The sequence below is a fragment of the Thunnus maccoyii genome, chromosome 23 (genome assembly GCF_910596095.1).
Source record: "Thunnus maccoyii chromosome 23, fThuMac1.1, whole genome shotgun sequence".
Classification (NCBI taxonomy): Eukaryota; Metazoa; Chordata; class Actinopteri; order Scombriformes; family Scombridae; genus Thunnus; species Thunnus maccoyii.
This window is the reverse complement of record NC_056555.1, coordinates 3,352,156-3,372,363: the sequence shown is the minus strand read 5'-3', so window position 1 is coordinate 3,372,363 and position 20,208 is coordinate 3,352,156. Positions and strand designations below refer to the sequence as shown.

Sequence of the window (20,208 nt, the reverse complement as noted above, 5' to 3'; positions counted from 1 at the left end):
AATACAAAAAAGGCAAGATGAAAGGTAGAACCCTAGCAACATCATAAGGAGTGTGACGTCATAAATGCACGTTCTATAATCAAGAATATGCGTTCAGTAATTACATTTAAGACGTCGCACTCTTTAAGAAATATGTATAATTGACGTCACAACTGTATATATAGGCAATATATGGATCTCGTGAAATTATCCTTAGTAGGTCGCGAACATTTACGGTCAACTTACTTTGAAATGTAGCAAATTTAATCAAATTTACAGCTGTCAGTTCAGCTGAACTGAACACAATAAAGAGGGAAGGAAACGTTCATGCAGTGAAGTACTGGCCTGGCTTTTCTTATTTTTCTCATATTCAGCTCTACAGCAAGATCTGTTTGGTTTCGAAATGAATTGCTCTCCAACTTTGTGCGGAATTAGTAACAGCAATGACACAGCAGCTGGGGGTGTTACTGTGTACTGCTGTTACATTGTTACAGTCCTAACACGAGCCCATCTGATAAGGAGAGACTTGAATGAATAAATGTATGTAGGAAAAAAAGAGTGTGTGAGGAGCATTCATGGCGTTAATATGCTAACCATTAGCTTCATGTACTTTCCTGTAATGTCTTATCTGTATCATGTGTTGGATGCTGTGACGCTTTGCGCATGCGTCCTGGCTCCCCAACAGCATCAGGAGAGAAGAGGAGGATGGCGGAGGATGGGAAGGAAGAGTCAGTGGCTACTGACGACGATTCAGACCTCACAGCTGCAGACGGGACCAGCAGCCTAAACAACACGGTAAAACAGTAGCTTCCCCTTTCTGTGCGGTGATAAAATGACTCTGTCCCCAGGCATAACAGTGAGTAGATGTATATTGTTACGTTGCCTTGTAAATATCAGGGCAGACACGCTAGCTTTATGTTAGTTAATCCAATTCGCGTTATTTAGGCATATTTCACGTGATATTTTCGCCATTTCATATAGTTTTAGAAACTGTGGGTCATGCATGACCCACCCAGTCTACTGTCATTGTCATGCTAACATTAATTTGCTTAAAAAAATAATGCTAGCTTCCTCGCTAGTAGCCTAACAAGGAAAGAAGTGGGACCATGTACAATCACCCAAAAGTCTTACAGAGAGCTGTTCAGTTTGTTAATTATGAACCAGAATCACAATCATCTTTACTAGACAAGTATGTTACTATACAAGGAATTTGACTCCGGTTTAATGGCTCTCAGTGAACTTACACAACAATAACAACACAACAATCTTCAGATATATACACAAGGAATGACATATAAACAAGTGAATGATGTGATGTTTCAGATGGTGGAAGAGGGCTCCACACTCCTGCGCAGAATGGAGATCTGTGTAGCTGAGGCTGAGAAAAGGAGTGGCAAAAATGCAGTTAACATGCAGGAGACATTCACCGTGTACCTCATCGAAACCCGGTGAGATCAGCATTATATGTTATTTGAAAGGAAGTGCTGTAGGTTGAGCTGACATGTTGTGTTTATCTGTACTTCCTCATGTTTGCTTGTGTTGCATGAATTCACTGCTGTTTTTGGTCACTTCGGCTCAATCTTTACAGGCCAATGGATGCAGTTGCTGAAGGTCGTAACCCAGCCCCTGACTCTCTGTGGAGGAGATACAGTGAATTTGAGCTGCTACGGAACTACCTGATAGTTACCTATCCATACATTGTGGTGCCCCCTCTTCCTGAAAAGAGAGTGAGTTTCCAAACCCTGTTCAAGGCACCAGAAGTTCTCCTGTTTGTGTTCTTTTTCCCTGTAAAGTTCTAGTTTGAAATGACAGGACAGGCATAAGCAGGCTTGGAAAGTTCCATTTGTTCCCGGGCAATTTATTATAAGTGATAATAGTGATAATTTAGAATGGTTTCAATGTCTGTGATGACATTGAAACAACTGAAACAATGCCTGTCCCATAAAAGGGGCCTATATATATAACATATAAAGGCATTCCCCCATTTAGAAAACATTGTGTAAACTTTACACAGCATTCTTAAAGATTATGACTAATAAAGATTAAGAAGAAGTGCAATTGCAGAACTTCACATTTCATCTTTTAATGGAGATTCCTTTGTGTGTTGTAAGTTGTAAAAGTTTATTCCTGGGGACAGTGGCAGCTGGTAATTTTTGAAAAGCACAATATTCCATGTCTGGCTGATAAAGAGAGTTTTGTACTAGCTACAAATAGGCAAAGCTAACCTGGTCAGTGACTATTTAAAGGTAGAGTGATGACTTATCTCCAAGGATCTCTAGTCTTTATAGAAGATTTACACATGGATGATTTATCTCAATGGCGGTATAGTGCAGAAAAAATGGAGAATGGTGAAACTGGAGTGTATTACAACTGATGCACCAAAACATACCATTGATGAAATCAAATAAAAACAATCAAGCCAAGTAAAGAAACTGAAAAGCTGAATGTGTTCTTCTCTTGCATACAGGCAGAGTTCGTGTGGCACAAGCTGTCGGCAGACAACATGGACCCAGACTTTGTGGAGCGCCGCAGGGTCGGGTTGGAGAACTTTCTGCTTCGTGTAGCATCACATCCGGTCCTCTCCAATGACAAGATCCTCTACCACTTCCTCACTGAGGTACAAAGTGCAGCTCTGACTCAGCCCAGCAGTTCAAGCGATCATTTATAGATCAGCGGCTGATTGAATAACCTTTTCTACTTCTGTGTGTGGTAGGAACATGGCTGGAAGGAAGTGGTGTATGAGACAGGATTTCAGGCAAAGGTAATGCACATTTGCGGAGCTTTTATGTCTTTATTCTTACAATAATTCAGTGTTCATAAGCTTGAGCACTTCCTGTTACTCCTATTGCAGGCAGATTCCAGGCTGAGAGCTCTCAGCGCCACCTTCAGGGTGAGAAATCCAGATAAGTAAGTTAGTGTTTCCTAAACGCACCGTAAGAGGGGCTCAGTTGTGTTCAAAATGTTGTCAAAAGTTCATTTCAAAATGAATTCTCCCTAGTCTTTAAAAGTTCCATTTAAAGTGTGAGTTGTATGTTTACTGTACTAGCTGTATGTGTTGATCCATGAATAAATACATATATAACTCTAAATAACTAGGTAGAAGGTCATTTTAATCTCTGTCTTCTGCATATGTGCCTTTATTCTCTCTCTTTCAGACGCTTCATGGAGATGAAACATTACAGCGATGAGCTTCAGTCTCACACATCTCAGCTGCTCCGAGCACGAGCAGTAAGTCTCTATTTCTACCTGTCTTTCACACACACACACACACACACACATCACATACACAGCTTGAATTCATGTTTGCCTACTTTGATTTATAGAGCCACATTGGATGCTTTAAATCTTCTTTTTCTTTAAGTGTCAGTGCTAGTGGTTGGTATGGTGCTTTGTAAGTCTCGGGGGAAAAAAACAAAATCATTGAGATCATCATGAGATTGAAAGTTAATTCTTGGCCTTGGAAACAGTGGTTGACAAAACCATCTCTTCACAAGATCCGTTCAGTATGAATAGAAATTTACACTGTACAAAATAGTGTTCAAGGGACATGGACAAATGTAATTAATGTAATAAGCTAATGATGATAATATGAAGGAATGGCGTCAGTATTTGAAGGCACTACTCATGACGCCTGCTGGGCTCCATAGGCTGGAAATCTTTATTTTCATCATCATTATTGTTTGAACACTTACCTTCATTTACTTTCTGTGTCTCTGTTAGAGGGTTGCAGATCGACTTTATGGTGTTTACAAGGTCCATGGAAACTACGGGAGAGTCTTCAGGTTTGACAACAAGCATATCATGAAGTGTAATTAATACCTGAATTGGTGATGATGATGATGATGAGTGTGTGAGTGTCTCCATCGTCCCATTGACTCATTGTCAAGTCAACTTTACAAAGCCCAAAATCATAAAATACAATTTTAGACCCTTGATTAGTATAAGGTAAAACAAAAAAAATCTCATAAAGAAGAATTGTCTAGATGGGAGATGGACCTCATTTTACAAATAATGAAAATGTATCAGTGTGTGTGTGCTAATATGCATGTGTGTATGTGTGTCCATGTGTTCACTGCAGTGAGTGGAGCGCCATAGAGAGGGAGATGGGAGATGGACTGCAAAGTGCTGGTCATCACATGGATGCGTGAGTATCTGAGTCTGGACACATGCAGGGCCAGATTTACTGCAGCAAAAAGACACAATTAGATTACTATTAGTGAACACAATATCTGATTTCTGTAGCACAAACACATAGTGGACTCCCTCCTACCACCGGTTGTGGTGCCTTCTGTATATTTTGTGTGTCTTTGATTTTTGTCTTATTATATCACTTCATTTCATGTTTGTTTCCCATGAATTATTGCCTCCTAATGTATTAATGTATAAATATTTAGATGCTAAAGATGATAATGTTATGAGTAATAGCCTAACGGTTTCAGGTGGAGTTGAACTGCAGCCAAAGTATATGTTTTATAATCAAGATCATTACTTTATTATTTCTTTTTTCTTCTTCTTCTTTCTTACAAATCCCAGCGGTGAACTGTGTCTGTTGAGCTTGAGTTTTAGATGTTAGTCGAGGAGCTGACTGTGTCCTAGATCGTGTGTGTAATACACACGTCATAAATCATAAACATTTGTCCAGCTGTGTTTTCTTAGTAAATCTGGGCCACAGTATACTCTGGCTGCTACCAGCTGTGACGCATGTTAATACAGATGTTGCTTTTGTCACACACCTGTAGATATGCTGCCTCTATAGATGACATCTTAGAGGAAGAGGAACATTACGCAGACCAAATGAAAGAATATCTCTTCTATGCTGAAGCTCTGAGGTAAAACATTCTCACCCAATGATCCAATATTATAAAGACAGTATTAAAACTGTGACGGCATCAGGAGCGTAATATGACTGGTAGAGGGAAAACCTGTGGAACTCATTAGTTTCAGAGCTTCACCTTTGTAGTCATGCTATTGCTGACTTTGCACAAACCTGTCTCAACGTCTGAGAAAAATAAGAGTATAAGAGCAGATGATGGTTTTATGTTGTGCATTGTGTCGGCAGGGCAGTGTGCAGGAAACATGAGCTGACCCAGTTTGAGCTTGAGATGGCCTCCCAGGACCTCATCTCCAAGAAGCAGCAGCGTGAGGAGCTGGCTACAGGGGTACACTATACTCATGTTATTCCTGCCTGTACTCTTCCTTTGTACTCCTAACTCTTGAGGAGGGATGGTTGAATTTTTGATAGAAGATTAAACTAGGGAAGATTTTTGAGGAGGAAACAACTTCTAACCTAACCGCAGTCGTCTGTGTTCACATCTTCTTCTTCACCTCCTCAGATTGTGCGGACGTTCTCCCTAAAAGGTATGACCAACAAGCTTTTTGGCCAGGAGGCGCCTGAGCAGAGAGAGGCCAGACTGAAGCTGCTGGAGGAGTTGATAGCAGAGGCTGAAGACACCGTCAAGGAGAAAACAGTCGAGTGCGAGTGAGTGTTGGACTGTTTGTGAAAGGACAATTTAAAGCTCACAGACTATTTACCAGAAAATCAGATGCTCGGTGCAGATTTAAAGATAATATTCTTCCTGTTTTGTGTTTGTGTGCCTTATGTGATGTGTTTTACCGCAGAGAGCATGTTGAAAAGGCATGGGTGGACATGCAGCGCTTTAAGGAGCAGAAAGACAAAGACCTGCGGGAAGCCCTCATCAACTATGCTGTCATGCAAATCAGCATGTGCAAGAAGGTGCAACACATCAGCCACGTGAGGGATACAGGACAACTTGTGTGGTCTTATTTATGATTAAATTTGTTTTATTTCTTCTCTCTCTCTCTGCAGGGAATACAAGTGTGGAGCAATGCCAAAGAATGTTTCCTCAAGATGTAAAGTGAAAGCCATACTCAGATGATTTGCACCCTCAGCGATGCTCAATGTGGATGCTGGGAAATGATACCAATGTCCTCTCAAAGAAGAAACTGCTATCGGTTGATGGCTGAAAACAGTAGCAGTAAAGTAACAAAGCGTGTAAAGATAATTTCATTTCAAGTATTTACACAAAATGCATTCATATGCAACTAATTTGCAATAGTGATTTTGTGGAGTGAAAAAGCTTTAGGAGTGGGCGGTGGATCACACAAAGCACATGACTTGGACACTGGAGATAAGAATTCACAGGGTTGACTTTTGCAATATTTAACCAAGACCCTAAAGAGGCACTTCACCAATTTTACATGTTAAAGTCAGTTGATTAGTCATTGCTAGTAAGTTTTCTTTGATGTTGTTCTTTTTCAAATCTGTATCTTATTAGTCTCCCAACTTTATGGAAGTGTAATACTAAATTGGTTAAGTGCCCCAAAGAGTACTGAAGATGATTTAACACCTGTGTAACCTGTTTAACCTGTTTGGATGCATTTACACATTTAGTTTATGCTGGTGTGAAAGCTGTCAGTCAAACTCTGGTATGAACGGACATCCTGAAAAGGAGCGTCTCAGCCAGCTGTTCTCCTGTAATATTATGGTACAAGATAATTTAACACATCAGTAAAATGCAGCATGACCTGCTGTCAGTCACCAGGATTTGATTTCTGCCAAAACTGTCCAATTACAGTCCGTCTGACTTCATTCCTCTTGATATATAAAAAGTCAGCGTGAACCTGAAATGTACCAGAACTAAAAGGTAACAATATGTAATTTTTTTTTCTGTTGAACCAAATGAACTGAACTACAGGTGTGAAAGCAACCTGAGATGCCATTATAACTTTATTATCTAAAGCACATTATAGAGCTTATTGGCATCACCTGATGCTTAAGATGCAAGGAGTTTATATTGTAGTGAAAACAAATAAAATATGGATTAACTAAAACATAATATAAGTGACATAACATTTCCTCCAGTTTCCTCTGCTGTAAGCTAATGTTTACATTTTTGCTTTATATGAAAGGATCAAAGTGAAGATGCTACAAGATGTTGTGGTGTCCAGAGCAATGTATTGTACTAATGTACAGTAAGCTGCACATAAGAGTCATTATAATCTTAGATGATTTTATTAGTTTAATTTAACCATCTTTTATTGAAATAAAAAAATATTTGTTCAGTTTTATTTCTTGTTCTGGATGCTTGCCAGCAATAAGCTTTGTGAGTGTATTTATGTTTTCATAATTCCATTTGTCCATCCCCTTTCATATATCATTTTAATGTTCAATTTGGATGTAGCTCTTAATTATTTGAATAAAAATGTGTCACACCACTGACTGTATTTTTTGTGTTTATTTAGAACACACAGCATTGTTGTGGATTTTCGGAGCTGATGCACTGGCAGTTGTCAGTTTGAAGAAGAGAAGACCAAACCAAACTTCGTATGATGATTCTGGGAAAACTTTAATGAAGAACCTTGCAAGGGAGAGCGACTCAAGGGACACCTCCTGTTCGTACGGTGTCCCCAAACTCGTCTGCCCCTCACAGTCCAAAACCAGCCTTTAAGCCAATCATAGAAACTAGTTCGTCAGTTCCGAATCATAAACCTATGACCTAAATCTGTATCTTTGGTTTGTCTTGTTGCGTCTGATGATGACCTGCATTCTGGCCTTGGTTCGCCTGTGAGGCTCCTGGTTTATTAAACAACATGTGTTATCTTCTGTTTGAGAGAACAGAGGAGTACAGCTTGACATTCTGTTGTCCTGGTCAGTTATGGAATATCCATAACAATCCCCTCTTATTGATCAAAAGATCAATACAAATTACCAATTTATGACTGGACTGGTGGACTGTAAGGGCACAAACAGAGTAGAAACAACATCCGCACAACAGATAACAATTCTCACACAAAAGTAATACAAGAATCAACAATTGCATTGAACAAAATCAAAAGTAAAATCATCAAAACACATAATCATTTAAACACATAATGCAATAACAATAAAAGCAAACAATCAGTAAATTAGATAAAAAACCCCTCTTATGTACCCCTTTAAAACAACTGTCATGTGACCCATGAGTTCTGTCTTCCAACCACCAGGGGCAGTAGTGAGGCAAATCCTCAAAGAAGATCTCCTAGAACACCAAAGCGTTAAAGGAGGTCATTGACAGAGGTCACCAGTCACATGCGCAAACAACCTAAGACAAGACACTTCCTGCCTCTTACTAGATGAAATCCTAGCAACTTAAAGGGGAGTCATACAAACATTTGATTACATCATAACAATAAAACAAATCAATCACAAAGTGAAGTCTTCAACCCATGCACTTTGCGTACAGTAGAGAGCCATCACCATGGAGAGGTTACTAGCACATACGATGCATGGTGATGTGGAATCCATCCTCCTGGAGTGATCCTCTTCGTCGACGTGGATGAACTCTGCTTCGTCTCAAACAGTGTTTTATCATATGTAGACCACCGCCATAGTGTTGTAGAGTCCCAATGGGCTCATTGATTTGTCCGTATGTCCAAGATCTGGCTCTTGGTCTGCATTTTCTGGATCATTCTGCAAAGGGCGCCCCTGTCCATGGGGCACTGGGTTCATGGCACCGACTGTGTCATGAGAAGGAAAGCCTTTCCGCTCTCCTTCGCCTGGAATCAGAGAGACTCCTGTCTCTCTCTCATTTGGACCGACTTGACCTGTCCCCTGCCCGAACCTACTAAACAGGAGAGAAAAAAGGAGTAACCATCCGGTTACCTGCCAGGGCTCTGCTCTCCTCCGCCAGTGGTTGGGGGGGCCAGTCTGCACCTTGTGGCGTGGATCCATTCTGCTCTGCCTTCGACCTTCAGGGCCGTCCTAGTAGTCAGCAGCACCTGGTATGGACCTTTCCACCTAGGAGACAAAGACACTTTTTCCAGAGATTTGATTAATACCAGGTCACCTTCTCGAAAGGAATGAATTGGTTCTTCCGATGGTTTGGGGAGTCTGTCAGCCACCTGTAAATGATACTTTCTCAAAATCTCTGTTAGTCTTTTCACATACTCAGTCATGAACTCATCCGTCCAAAGCAGAGTAGCTTTGTGTGGTGTCAGTGGGGGACTTGTCCCTGTGGACATTGGTCTTCCCATCAGCACCTCGTGAGGACTCAGTCCTGTAGTTGCACTTGGTGCACTCCGAATGGAGTACAGCACAATCGGCAGTGCATCAGGCCATTTCAGGCCTGTGGCTAGGACTGTTTTGGTCAATCTGTCTTTGATAGTTGCATTCATTCTCTCAACTTGACCTGAACTCTGTGGATGATAAGGAACATGTAACTGCCACTTAAATCCTAAGATTTCTGACAGTCCCTGAGTGATTTTTGACACAAAAGCTGGACCTCTGTCGCTATCTATTCCCTGCGGCACTCCGTACCTAGGGATTACCTCTTTTAGCAGACACTTTACAACTGTTCTTGCATCTTCTTTTTTTCGTTGCAAAAGCTTCTACCCACTTCGAGAACCTTTCGGTTATGACTAGCAAGTATTTAAAGCCTTGTGAGCTTGGCATATGTACAAAATCTATTTGCATATTTACAAAAGGACCTGATGGGGGTTCTAAGTGGTCATGTTTCACTGTGCTATTCTTTTTTCTGGTCTGTTGACATATCATACAACTATCCACAAGTGTTTGTGAAACTTGAGTAATGCCTGGAGCAAACCACTGTGAGCGAATAACATCATTCATCACCCCTCTTCCAACATGCGCTGGACCATGCGTCACACGTGCCAGTACATGAAGGAGAGCTCGAGGGCAAACCGGTCGACCATCAGGGTGGAGCCACAAGCCAGACTCCGCGTCAACTTTACAACCTTTACGCAACCAAAGACTTCGCTCCCTGTCATCAGCGTGATTTTGCATTGTCACGACATCATTAGCGGAAGGAACTGGAATTGGATTGGTAGGTTGTGTGGAGGCACATTGAAGTACCAAAGAGGGAGAGGAAAGTGCCGCTTGTTTGGCTGCAGTGTCAGCCATTGCATTTCCTCGTGAAACAGGATCAGTTCCATTCGTGTGAGCAGCACATTTGATGATTGCAAGCTGAGATGGGCGCAAAATAGCATCTAACAGGTCATTAACCAAAGTGTGATGCTGTAGTGGTTTTCCAGAAGATGACACAAAACCTCTCATCTTCCATAACTGGCCAAAATCATGAGCAGCGCCAAATGCATATCTTGAGTCAGTGTAAATAGTAGCCACCTTACCAGAAGCAAGAATACACGCTCTAGTTAGAGCATACAGTTCTGCTGCTTGAGCAGAGGTACCTGGAGGCAGTGCTTTTGCCTCTACTACCCCCCAATCGTTAACTACTGCATAGCCAGCTAGATGTGTGCTATCAGATGGTCTGCTAGCTGAACCATCAGTGTAAAAAATCAAATCAGAATTGGGTATTGGTGTCTGCAACAAGTCTGGCCTTGGGGATGTACACAGGTCAATAGTTGTGATGCAATCATGCTCATCATCTGTGTCAATCAATGGAAGGAGAGTAGCTGGATTCAATGGAGGTGAGCGTTTTAAAGTGATGTGTGGACTATGAAGAATGATTGCTTCATAGCCTGAACGACGTGCAGCTGTCATGTGTTGGGTAGCAGATGTGTTCAAGATGTGAAGTACTGCATGTGGAACGTGCACAACACAGTCATGAGCCAGTACAATTGGAGAAGATTTCTCAATCATGATGGCAACGGCGGCCACCGCTCTTAAGCAACCTGGCATGCCAAGAACCACAGGGGTTAGTCGAGAGGAGTAGTACGCAACTGGACGGTAATGAGACCCATGTTTTTGCACGAGAATGCCTGTAGCAAAGCCATCTCGTTCATGTACATGCAGATGGAACGGCTGATGATAGTCCGGCAGCCCCAATGCCGGAGCCAAGGTGAGAGCATGTTTCAGGTCCTGAAAAGCTTTGTTCATGTCCTCAGTCCACTGCACCTTGGGAGGAGCTGATTGCAGTGTGGCGTTTCGCAAAACAGAGTCCATAGCAGCATACTCAAAGATCCAATGTCTGCAATAATTCGCCATCCCCAAGAACGAGAGCATTTGTTTCTTGGTTGTGGGAGGAGGCATGTTAACCAGCAGTTTCAACCTCTCCGGTGACAACAGGCGCTGTCCATTTTTCAAAACATGACCCAAGTATGTCACCTCAGACCGACAAAATTGCAGTTTGGCAAGTGATGCTCTATGACCACACTCAGCTAGTCTCTGTAGGAGCAAGATGGAGTCCGTTCGACAAGCTTCCTGTGATGGTGAAGCTATCAGGAGGTCATCTGCATACTGTAGGAGAGTGGAGCCCCCTGGAAAGTGGAGGTCATCCAAGTCCCGTTTCACTGCTGCTGCGTAAACTGTAGGACTCTCGACAAAACCCTGAGGCAAACGCTGCCAGGTGTACTGTTTTCCTTTGAATGTGAATGCAAACAGATACTGGCTATCTGGATGCAACGGGATTGAGAAAAAAGCTGAACTCAAATCAATGACTGTGTAGTGTGTTGAGTTGGATGGTAGTGAAGCTAAAATCGAATTTGTGTCTGGCACAATTGGAGCTGTTGGCACTACAATGCTATTAATAGCTTGCAAATCTTGTACAAAACGCCATTCATCTGGGCGGTTTGCTTTTGGAATGGGTAAAATGGGTGTGTTACATGGGCTTGTTATTTGAACCAACACACCTTGATCCAGTAAAGACTGAATTACACCTTCAATACCAGCAATTGACTTGTGTGGCAAATTGTATTGCCTGACCATTGGTAGTTTAGCACCAGGTTTGAGTGTGACTTCGTGAGGTGGAGCCGAATTCACAAAACCCACATGGTTTTTATGTTTAGCCCATAAAATAGATGGAACCTCTGAAAGCTCTGATGGAGGCCCATACTGTGTGGGGAGGGGTGGTTGTTGCAAAACAAACCTACTCTGAGGTAGCTGGATGTGCTCAGTTAAAGATAACATGTACAGCTCAAGGCCCAAGTGTGTTATTGTTTGAGTTTGAGGAGTCTGCGCAGCTCCTCTCAATGCCTGGCACTGTGCCACCATGCTTTCAAGCTGTTGTGGGTCACAGCCAGGAGAGACAGCTACAGTGATGTATGGAAATGAATCTTTATCATTAACCAATTTGCGCTGTGCGTCAGATAACCGAATTGGAATTGCACATCCCTGTGGACCAACAAACAAACATTGTTCACACTCCAACCCCTCTTGTGTATTCAAAAACACATCAGCTAATTGTTTGTACACCTCTGGGGGGTTAAATGCTGCTGTACAGTGACACTGTAGTACAGGCCTCATGGCAGACATCTGTGTTGCACATGCTGGTGAAATTTGAGCAATTTTTTGAATGCTAGATACTGTGAAACTGGAAGCCATGTTAAAATCAGTCAATGACCAACAATACAAACAATCAGCAATAGTTTTCAAAAACTGAAATGCATGAGCAGCCTTCACATCAGGTAGGCTTAAAAACAATCCATCAGGTGTGCATTGAATGGTGGCATGTAGCTTGCAAAGTAAATCTCGTCCCATGAGATTAATTGGACTTTTCTCAGAAATCAGGAAAGAATGTTGCACATCTGAACCTTCAACAGTTATTTTAGCTCTCTGTGATAGTGGCTCAACAACAGGAACGCCGGAAACACCCACGGTGGTGACAAAATTAGGTGTTGGTGTACATACATGCTCATCAGCTTTAACAGTGGAAATTGTGGCCCCACTATCTACCATAATGTCAACTCTACTACCATTTACTTCAACAGGCATTATTGGATCTTCTGAAGGATCTTTTGAAAGTCGAATTACAGCTGCTTGAATGGGAAATGTTTTTTCTGATCCTGCCCCTCTATGGCCTCCCTATGCTTGATTGTAATATTGTCCATGATTCACATTATCAACATGTGGAGGAGGTGGTAGTGGTTGTTGTTGTTGTTGTGGTAAAGCAAGGGGGGCTGTTTGTTGGAAATTCCTTGTTTGGTGATCCTGGAATGGGTAATTTTGCTTGTTCTGACGACGACCACTTCTACACTCATTAGCCCAATGTCCCGCTTTCCCACATTTGTGACACTTTCCCGGTTTTCGCTTGTTATTGTTTTTGAAATGCTGTTGTCCACCCCCCTGTCGCGCATGCTGTAACATTTGTTTTGGGAAGGAGGCAGATTTGTCTTCAGCAAAAACTTCACACCTATCTAGCGCCATCATTTTGTTTACCGTTGCTTTCCAGTCTTTGGTTTGCCAATCGGTGACAGACAATTTGTATGCAGCTGCAACATTTGGTTTTAGATTTTGCACAAAGGTTGTAACAACAAAATATTCATTTCCTTCTCGTCCTATTCCTGCATTGCTATCCCAAGTACGTGTAAATCTGTTAACAAACTCAGGTACAGTTTCATATGCATCTTGGACACAGTGAATTACTTTATTAAAGTCAGTGCGCTGTCGTGCACATTTTCTTATTGCTGTTTTTGCTTCTTCATTTAACCAGTCAATCATGGTTCTATGAGGAGGCCACTGGCCATCCTCTGTCCGAGCAGGGAAAAGAAATTCACCTTTGCACAAATCCCACTCCGTTCTGTATGAGCCAGCAAGTAATTGTTCAACATCAGGTATCAGACAGTTATACACAGAGCATACATATCTTAACCATCCCCAGTATTCATCTGGGTTTGTGGTCGGATTGGGGGCATTTTGTGTCATTCCAACTATCTCAGCAGGAGTCCATGGTTTGCAGACAGCTGTGTTGCCAACCATGATTTTTGGAGCATTTATTGAGGTGGATGTAATGTTTAGAGGGGGCTCTAAAATGTTAGTTTTCGATCTTGTATGTCTTTCCAGATGTGAATGTGTCATTCTAGTTGTACCTCGTCTCTGTGTCATCTTTGGCCTGACTGCAGGTTCTGTGTCGTCACTATGGTCTGTGTCAGACTCCTCCCCCTTACCTCTGGCTCCTTGTAACTCAAGTTCTACCTCACTTTCTCCTGAGCTGTCCTGAGTGTCTATCTCTGTTTCTTCAGCAACGGCAGCTAAATGTCTTTTCTTTTCCTTTCTTTTCTGGCTTTTTACCTGTTTGAATGACAAATTAGCTTTCTTTTCTTTTTCTGCAGCTTTCCTAGCTTTTTCTTCGTCGGCTCTATCTTTCTTTTCCTGTTTAACTCTTTCCCTTTCTCTAGCTGCTATCTGCTCTTCTCTATTTTCTACTTCAGTCTGTAGTCTTTGTCCCTCAACAGCTGCGGCTAGTAAGAGAAATTCATCGTCAGTCTTTGCTTGTTGTGAAATGGTTTGATCAGTCATGTTACCAGCTTTGGATACAATGGTCAACAAAGTTTGTGGAGAGGGAGCATCAGTTTGCCGTTTTGCCCAACCGTATATGATAGCTTTGGAAATGGCCTTCACATTCTCACCATGCCTCTGTTTAATTTTCATCATTTCTGTAGCTCTGGTTTGCAACTCTGCTTCCAACATAGGCAAGTGACATGCTGTCACACATTTAACACAGTTCTCCACTGCTGCTCTGAACTCATCAGAAAAACAATCAACTCTTTTTTCATCCAGACTCACTCCACACCTCTGACGAGCAACAGTTAACCACACATTTACACAATCTTTCATATACGCACTATCCCAAGATGGATTTCCAAAATCTGGGTTAACATTGTACTCAGCAATCTGAAGCTTATCTCTATCAAACGCTCCTTCGTATGGCCATTCGCCATCTGTCCACTGATTCATAAGGGAAGAAAATGGAAACACAAAAGTCCATCCTTTCAATCTACCAACAACTCCCGCCGGAGATTGTGGAGAAAACATCGCTCTATATTGTGCATCTGTGAGTGTGTGGGGGTTTGCTTCGGGAAGCTTATCAATGGCAGATTGACCTTTTACTTCTGAATTGGTGCGTTTGTTTCCTACTGAAACAGATTTGTTCTTTCTCTTGTGTTTTGGTGAATGAATTAATTTTGTAGTAGATTGTGTTCTACTCACTGCTTTAGACGTGTTGTTGCCCATTTTAACACATTTACATTAAAAACATCACACAAACAAACACATCAAACACAAAACAGACACATCAAAACTTTCCCAGCATCACCGAAGTTCTTTTTTTTACACCTCTCTTCCTGGTGCAATAGCAGTGATCTGAAGCCAAACCGACGAAGCAACTCTTCGTCTTGTGTACACTGTTTATTGTTTGAAAAAATTTTTTACCGGCGCCCGACTCTAGGACTTAGAATCCCAAGTCTGAAAACATTTCTCACAGGACACAGAGTGGATGATCCCCGATCTTGGCTTAAACGAAATAGGCCAAATCCTACCCCGAAAACGTCTTTTCTATAGTTTAAACCTCAGGTGGGTCCCCCTGTGCCGGACGTAGCCCGAAGCTAGCCCAGAAATCCCAGCCACTTTTGTGGCACTGCAGGAGTTAAGACTCACTCAACTCTGCCTTTTTTTACCTCTTCACAACCACATGCTTTGCACCTGCTTATCACTGCACAGTTTCAACACATTTTCATGTGTTTAGATTCTTTAACCATCAGCTTTTTGCTTTTTTTTTTTTTTTTTTTTTTTTTTTGTTCACTTTGTGACCACCTTTAAAGTGAAAGTGATGCACAGTTTCTTTGTGATTTCGTCAAACGCAGACATGGTAAGGCACAATAATAAAATAAAATTATGCACTTACCACGTCTTTGTTGTGTTGAAATCCTGTTCGTGACGCCAAATTGTTGTGGATTTTCGGAGCTGATGCACTGGCAGTTGTCAGTTTGAAGAAGAGAAGACCAAACCAAACTTCGTATGATGATTCTGGGAAAACTTTAATGAAGAACCTTGCAAGGGAGAGCGACTCAAGGGACACCTCCTGTTCGTACGGTGTCCCCAAACTCGTCTGCCCCTCACAGTCCAAAACCAGCCTTTAAGCCAATCATAGAAACTAGTTCGTCAGTTCCGAATCATAAACCTATGACCTAAATCTGTATCTTTGGTTTGTCTTGTTGCGTCTGATGATGACCTGCATTCTGGCCTTGGTTCGCCTGTGAGGCTCCTGGTTTATTAAACAACATGTGTTATCTTCTGTTTGAGAGAACAGAGGAGTACAGCTTGACATTCTGTTGTCCTGGTCAGTTATGGAATATCCATAACAAGCATCAACTAAGAACTTACTGAAAGCTGGAGAACGCTGAAAGCAATATCCATATATCCATGTGTTGATAATCCACAGATAGTCTGACATACTGGAGCTTTATTTTAACTGTCCACATAGAAGATGTGGTTCTACACACATATTGCATGTGAAGTGCACCCATATTTAGTAGTTTTTCTTTTAGGTGTCGAGTGCTGCTGTACACCAAAACCACTGAATATATGGTAGAGAAATATGCTATTGATGTAGAATTATAGCATACTGTATGTTTATTGATCTATTTATCTATTGATAAATGGCAGATTCACAATGACAGAAACAGGGTCAGCAGTACCAGAATGAGCCTGACACCTAACAAGTGCCCACTGTTTCAGTAACAGATCAGCCTTAAGTCGATCCTCAACGGGTTGAGATTAACTCTTAAAGAACGGGTTCACAATTTTTCAGTGTATCTTAAAACAGTCAGGCGTCCATAGTAACAATGAAAGAGGTTTTCCTCGCTGTCATCATTCCTCTTGTTCATACTGACTATTAAAAGATCCCCTTCAAATGTGCTTTCAATGTAAGTGATGGAGGCCAAAATCCACAGTGTGTCCACACAGTCATCTTGTGCCAAAATGCATTTAGAAGTGTATCTTAAGCTTATATGAGGCTTCAGCAGTCTGAGTTAGTCATATCGAGTGGATATCTGACACATTTACAGTCTTTTTAGAATTAAATTCCCTCTTTGTGTTTCCTCAGACAGTGTTTCCCTGTTGAGCTGTGGTGGAAGTATAGTAACAAAAAGAGGGACTTTGGCACTAAAAAGACTTTAACGTTGAAAGATATCTACTTGATTTGACTCATTTGGACACTGAAGCTTCATATTAGCTTCAGATAAACTCTTAAATACATTTTTTGCACAGAAGGAGGACTGGATCACTTACATTGTAAGTGCTTTATGAGGGGATGTACTAATTCCAGTATGAACAGGAGGAATGATTACAGCATGAAAAACATGTTTCAAAGTTTATTTGAGCTGACGTATAAAGAGAACTTCATACGTCCATGATGGGAATCTGAAGCACAGTTACAGAAGTTGAAAGTAGATGGCGCCCTTTAAAATATCTCCCACAATGCACTGCTGGCTCAGCTGTCAGACTCCTTCTTCCGGGTTTGTCCAAGCCGCCTCCACCACGTGAGGAATACCTTGTTATATCCATGTCAACAAACACCATAATTATGAACGGAGATGAGGATGAGGAGTTCACAGCCTTCGTGGCTCTACACGCCGGGGCCCTGCAGTCCTCAAGAATACCTCAAATCTACTGGAGGAGCCTCCATCACAAAATCACCAACGAGGTGTGTGTTCTGCTAACTAACATCCAGCCGGTATAAAGCACCGTGTCACACATGTTAGTGTGATGAAGGTAGTGCTCATGTCTCATTGCTTTAGTCCAGTCAGTGAATGAAGGGCAGCTCAAGACCAAAATACATATTCTCATCCTGCTTTTCTACCCCGCAGACGTGTCAGAACTCCTGGCGGGAGTAGAATGAGCTTATTATAAAGTCATGAGAAATAACATGTACTTTATTTGAGATGAACGCAACCTTAGCTTATGTTACGACTCCATACCCGCCGGTGTTCTGTCGAAATCTGTTCACCTGTCGATATGTGTGCACGAATATGTGCAACTAAATAGTGATAAAACACAAGTTATCATTAGAAAGGGCAAAAGCAAAGAGACAGGAAATTGCAGCTTACCTCAGTTCCTTTTCCCTTCAGAGCAAAGAACATGCCAGAAATCTTGGTGTTATTATAGATGGCTGATCTTAACTTTCACTGTCATATCAATAATGTCACAAGATCAGCCTTCTATCACCTTAAAAACATCTCAAAAATCAGAGGCTTTCTGTCATATTCAGATGCTGAAATATAGTATTGCTGTATTTGATTTAGTCCAGGTTCAAGAGTGGAGCTAACAACATATTAAACGTGTTAAAGTAGCTTCATTAGTGGCGTGTGCTGAAGATGACACACAAGCAAACCTTAAATTCAAACATCCTCCAATTGATTCTGGTAATGCCATAATCTTTCTTCTTTACATGTCATAGATTTATGATGCTGGGGAAGTTTTCGGAATCATGCAGATCCAACAAGATGATGACGAGGCAGAGGATGAGCAGAAGAAGGACAATCCTGGAGCAGTGATTGGATGTAAAGTGGTTGTGACCCGGGACAGTGGACTGCAAGCATCAGAGCCGACCAGGTGAGGGCGCTGCAGGCCCAGAATATCCTCCTTGATTGAAGGATTTAGATTTGGGAGTGTGGGAGTGAAATTTGAATTTGCTGTGATCACATGGAGGGAAAAAGATAAACTAGAAATCCATGGCTGTATTTTTAAATTCAACAGCTATGGACACTTAAAGGGGCCATTCTAGTTAGCACTTTTATATGACACAATATGACACATTTTATTTTAAAATGACAATAATTGAGCCTTTCGTCTTTAATAACTGAATGAATTGTTTTTCATTGTCATTCATTTTTTACGCCACATTAAAATCAAATGGCAACACAAAAAGAGGTGTAGTGCATTTCAGTGTTGTCCAGCAGGGGGCAGCAAATACAAGGGACTGGTAATACTCATGGTATGTAGTAACATTAACCTTATGAACATTCACAACACTCTCCTCTTTCAACTATCTAACAATATCAACAAGTCATAGGAAAAATGTTGAAGAGATTTTCTCAACATGCCCCTTTACCAATTATCAGCATTTTAAAGTGTTAAAGTAGCTTCTAGAGACCCAGAATACAATCCAGACTATTCCCATCAATCTGCACTTACCAACAGCACCCAAAGGACAGGTTCACAATTTTCAGAATGAGCCTCACACTTCAGTAACAGATCAGTCTAAAGTCTATCCTCAGTGAGATTAACTCTGTAAAAAGACTGTAACGTTGAAAGATATCTACTTGATTTGACTCATCTGGATGCTGAAGCTTCATATTAGCTTCAGATCAACTTTTAAATACATTTTTACACAGAAGGAGGACTGTAGATTTTGGCCTCCATCACTTCCATTGAAAGCACATTTGAAGGGGATCTTTTAAAAAGGGGAATGATTACAGCAAGAAAAACCTGTTTCAGTGTTCATTTGGGAACCTGACTGTTGTTTTAAGACAACCGTCCCCTACAGAGAGAATAGCTGCTGTTACTGAGGGAACTCAAGGGTCAATGGGAGGTTAGGGTTTCAGTTGTCAGGGACTCTTGATGAAAAACAGCTGGCAGTGTTTCACTTTAAGCCTGCAGCAGAGTGAGACATAATGGTGCCACAGATTTCAACAAAGTAGAAGACTAGAATCTGTTAGAGGACATTTGTTGATCATAGAGACAGTAATGACACCAATATACATTATACACATACACAGCTGGTCATTTTAATCACATATAATCATCTTGTCTTGTATAATGCCTTTTGCAGCTCATAACAATTAAATTCATGTCAATGGTGTCATTTTCATTTTCAGAAAGTTAATTCATATTAAATAAAAAAAGATTTAAATGAATTTTAAACTGAGTTTTAGCTTTGAACCTAAACTTCTTAACCCTCTTTGCGGCTGTGCTGGTTGCAGTGTTTTCCTGGTGGATCACGCCTGGACGTACCGTGTAGATCATGCCCGTGAACAGCTGGAGCAGATCCCTGGCCTGCTGTCCAGAATGGCCGCCCTGATGGGGCTTGACTTCCACGGCGAGGTGCCTGATCCCGACACGGTGGACCAGGTGATGGAACTGATGTGGAAATACAACCAGACTTATCACATCTCCCAGGGGGTAAGTTAGAAAAACATGATCACTCTCCTTAAATCCATACCTCCTTTCTGTGTGGTGCTTTCACAGCTGCCATTTGGTACGTCCCTGTTTACAAAAGCCTCTTTCACACACAGAACCTGCAATACTCCCGCTTTCAGTCATCAAGGTAGGAGGATGAGTTACACTGTGAATCTCATTTATGAAAAAAATGACGTGTCTGCTGCCACATGACACTTTATGACTGTTCCAGATAGATTAGACAACGACTGTGTGAATCTCAGCATCTGGTTGTCTGCATGGTTACATTACATTTGTTTTGGAGTTGCTCCAGTTCCCTGCCATTAAAAAAAAAAAAAAAAAAAAAAAGCTTAAATCTA

The 20,208-nt window shown here is 41.5% G+C and overlaps 3 protein-coding genes across 4 annotated transcripts in view; 2 read left to right on the top strand and 1 right to left on the bottom strand.

Annotated features, from left to right (window-relative positions):
• The first annotated feature begins 2 nt into the window (after positions 1-2).
• On the top strand, positions 3-7,215 carry LOC121890517 (sorting nexin-4-like). 2 transcript variants are annotated; one of them, XM_042402850.1, is made up of 15 exons: positions 3-24; positions 665-774; positions 1,303-1,427; positions 1,568-1,706; positions 2,447-2,596; positions 2,693-2,740; positions 2,831-2,886; positions 3,135-3,207; positions 3,700-3,761; positions 4,058-4,123; positions 4,719-4,808; positions 5,039-5,138; positions 5,313-5,458; positions 5,599-5,713; positions 5,807-7,215. In XM_042402850.1, exons 1-15 carry the CDS (start codon positions 18-20, stop codon positions 5,852-5,854), a joined length of 1,335 nt encoding a protein of 444 aa, XP_042258784.1. In that variant the 5' UTR covers positions 3-17; the 3' UTR covers positions 5,855-7,215. The 2 variants fall into 2 exon arrangements, with proteins under 2 accessions (XP_042258784.1, XP_042258785.1); XM_042402851.1 differs by lacking the exon at positions 3-24 and having other exon boundaries at positions 369-774.
• Positions 7,216-8,775: 1,560 nt separating this feature from the next.
• LOC121890976 lies at positions 8,776-12,667 on the bottom strand. The gene has a single exon (XM_042403651.1). The coding sequence runs from the start codon at positions 12,665-12,667 to the stop codon at positions 9,296-9,298; it is 3,372 nt and encodes a 1,123-aa protein (XP_042259585.1). The 3' UTR covers positions 8,776-9,295.
• Positions 12,668-17,154: 4,487 nt separating this feature from the next.
• Positions 17,155-20,208, top strand: part of ttll12 (tubulin tyrosine ligase-like family, member 12) — a 34,990-nt gene continuing 31,936 nt past the window's right edge. The window contains exons 1-3 of the mRNA XM_042403464.1: positions 17,155-17,375; positions 18,129-18,283; positions 19,654-19,852. Of these exons, the coding sequence (XP_042259398.1) occupies positions 17,235-17,375; positions 18,129-18,283; positions 19,654-19,852 (495 nt within the window). The 5' untranslated portion in view covers positions 17,155-17,234. The remainder of the gene's footprint in view (positions 17,376-18,128; positions 18,284-19,653; positions 19,853-20,208) is intronic.

Excerpts from the sequence above, each read along its gene's own strand:
- LOC121890517 (XM_042402851.1), top strand. The coding sequence starts at position 643 with ATGCGTCCTGGCTCCCCAACAGCATCAGGAGAGAAGAGGAGGATGGCG. Across the intron at positions 3,762-4,057 it reads AACTACGGGAGAGTCTTCAG|TGAGTGGAGCGCCATAGAGA; the intron begins GTTTGACAACAA and ends TGTTCACTGCAG. Across the intron at positions 4,124-4,718 it reads GCTGGTCATCACATGGATGC|ATATGCTGCCTCTATAGATG; the intron begins GTGAGTATCTGA and ends ACACACCTGTAG.
- LOC121890976 (XM_042403651.1), bottom strand. The coding sequence starts at position 12,667 with ATGCCTGTTGAAGTAAATGGTAGTAGAGTTGACATTATGGTAGATAGT.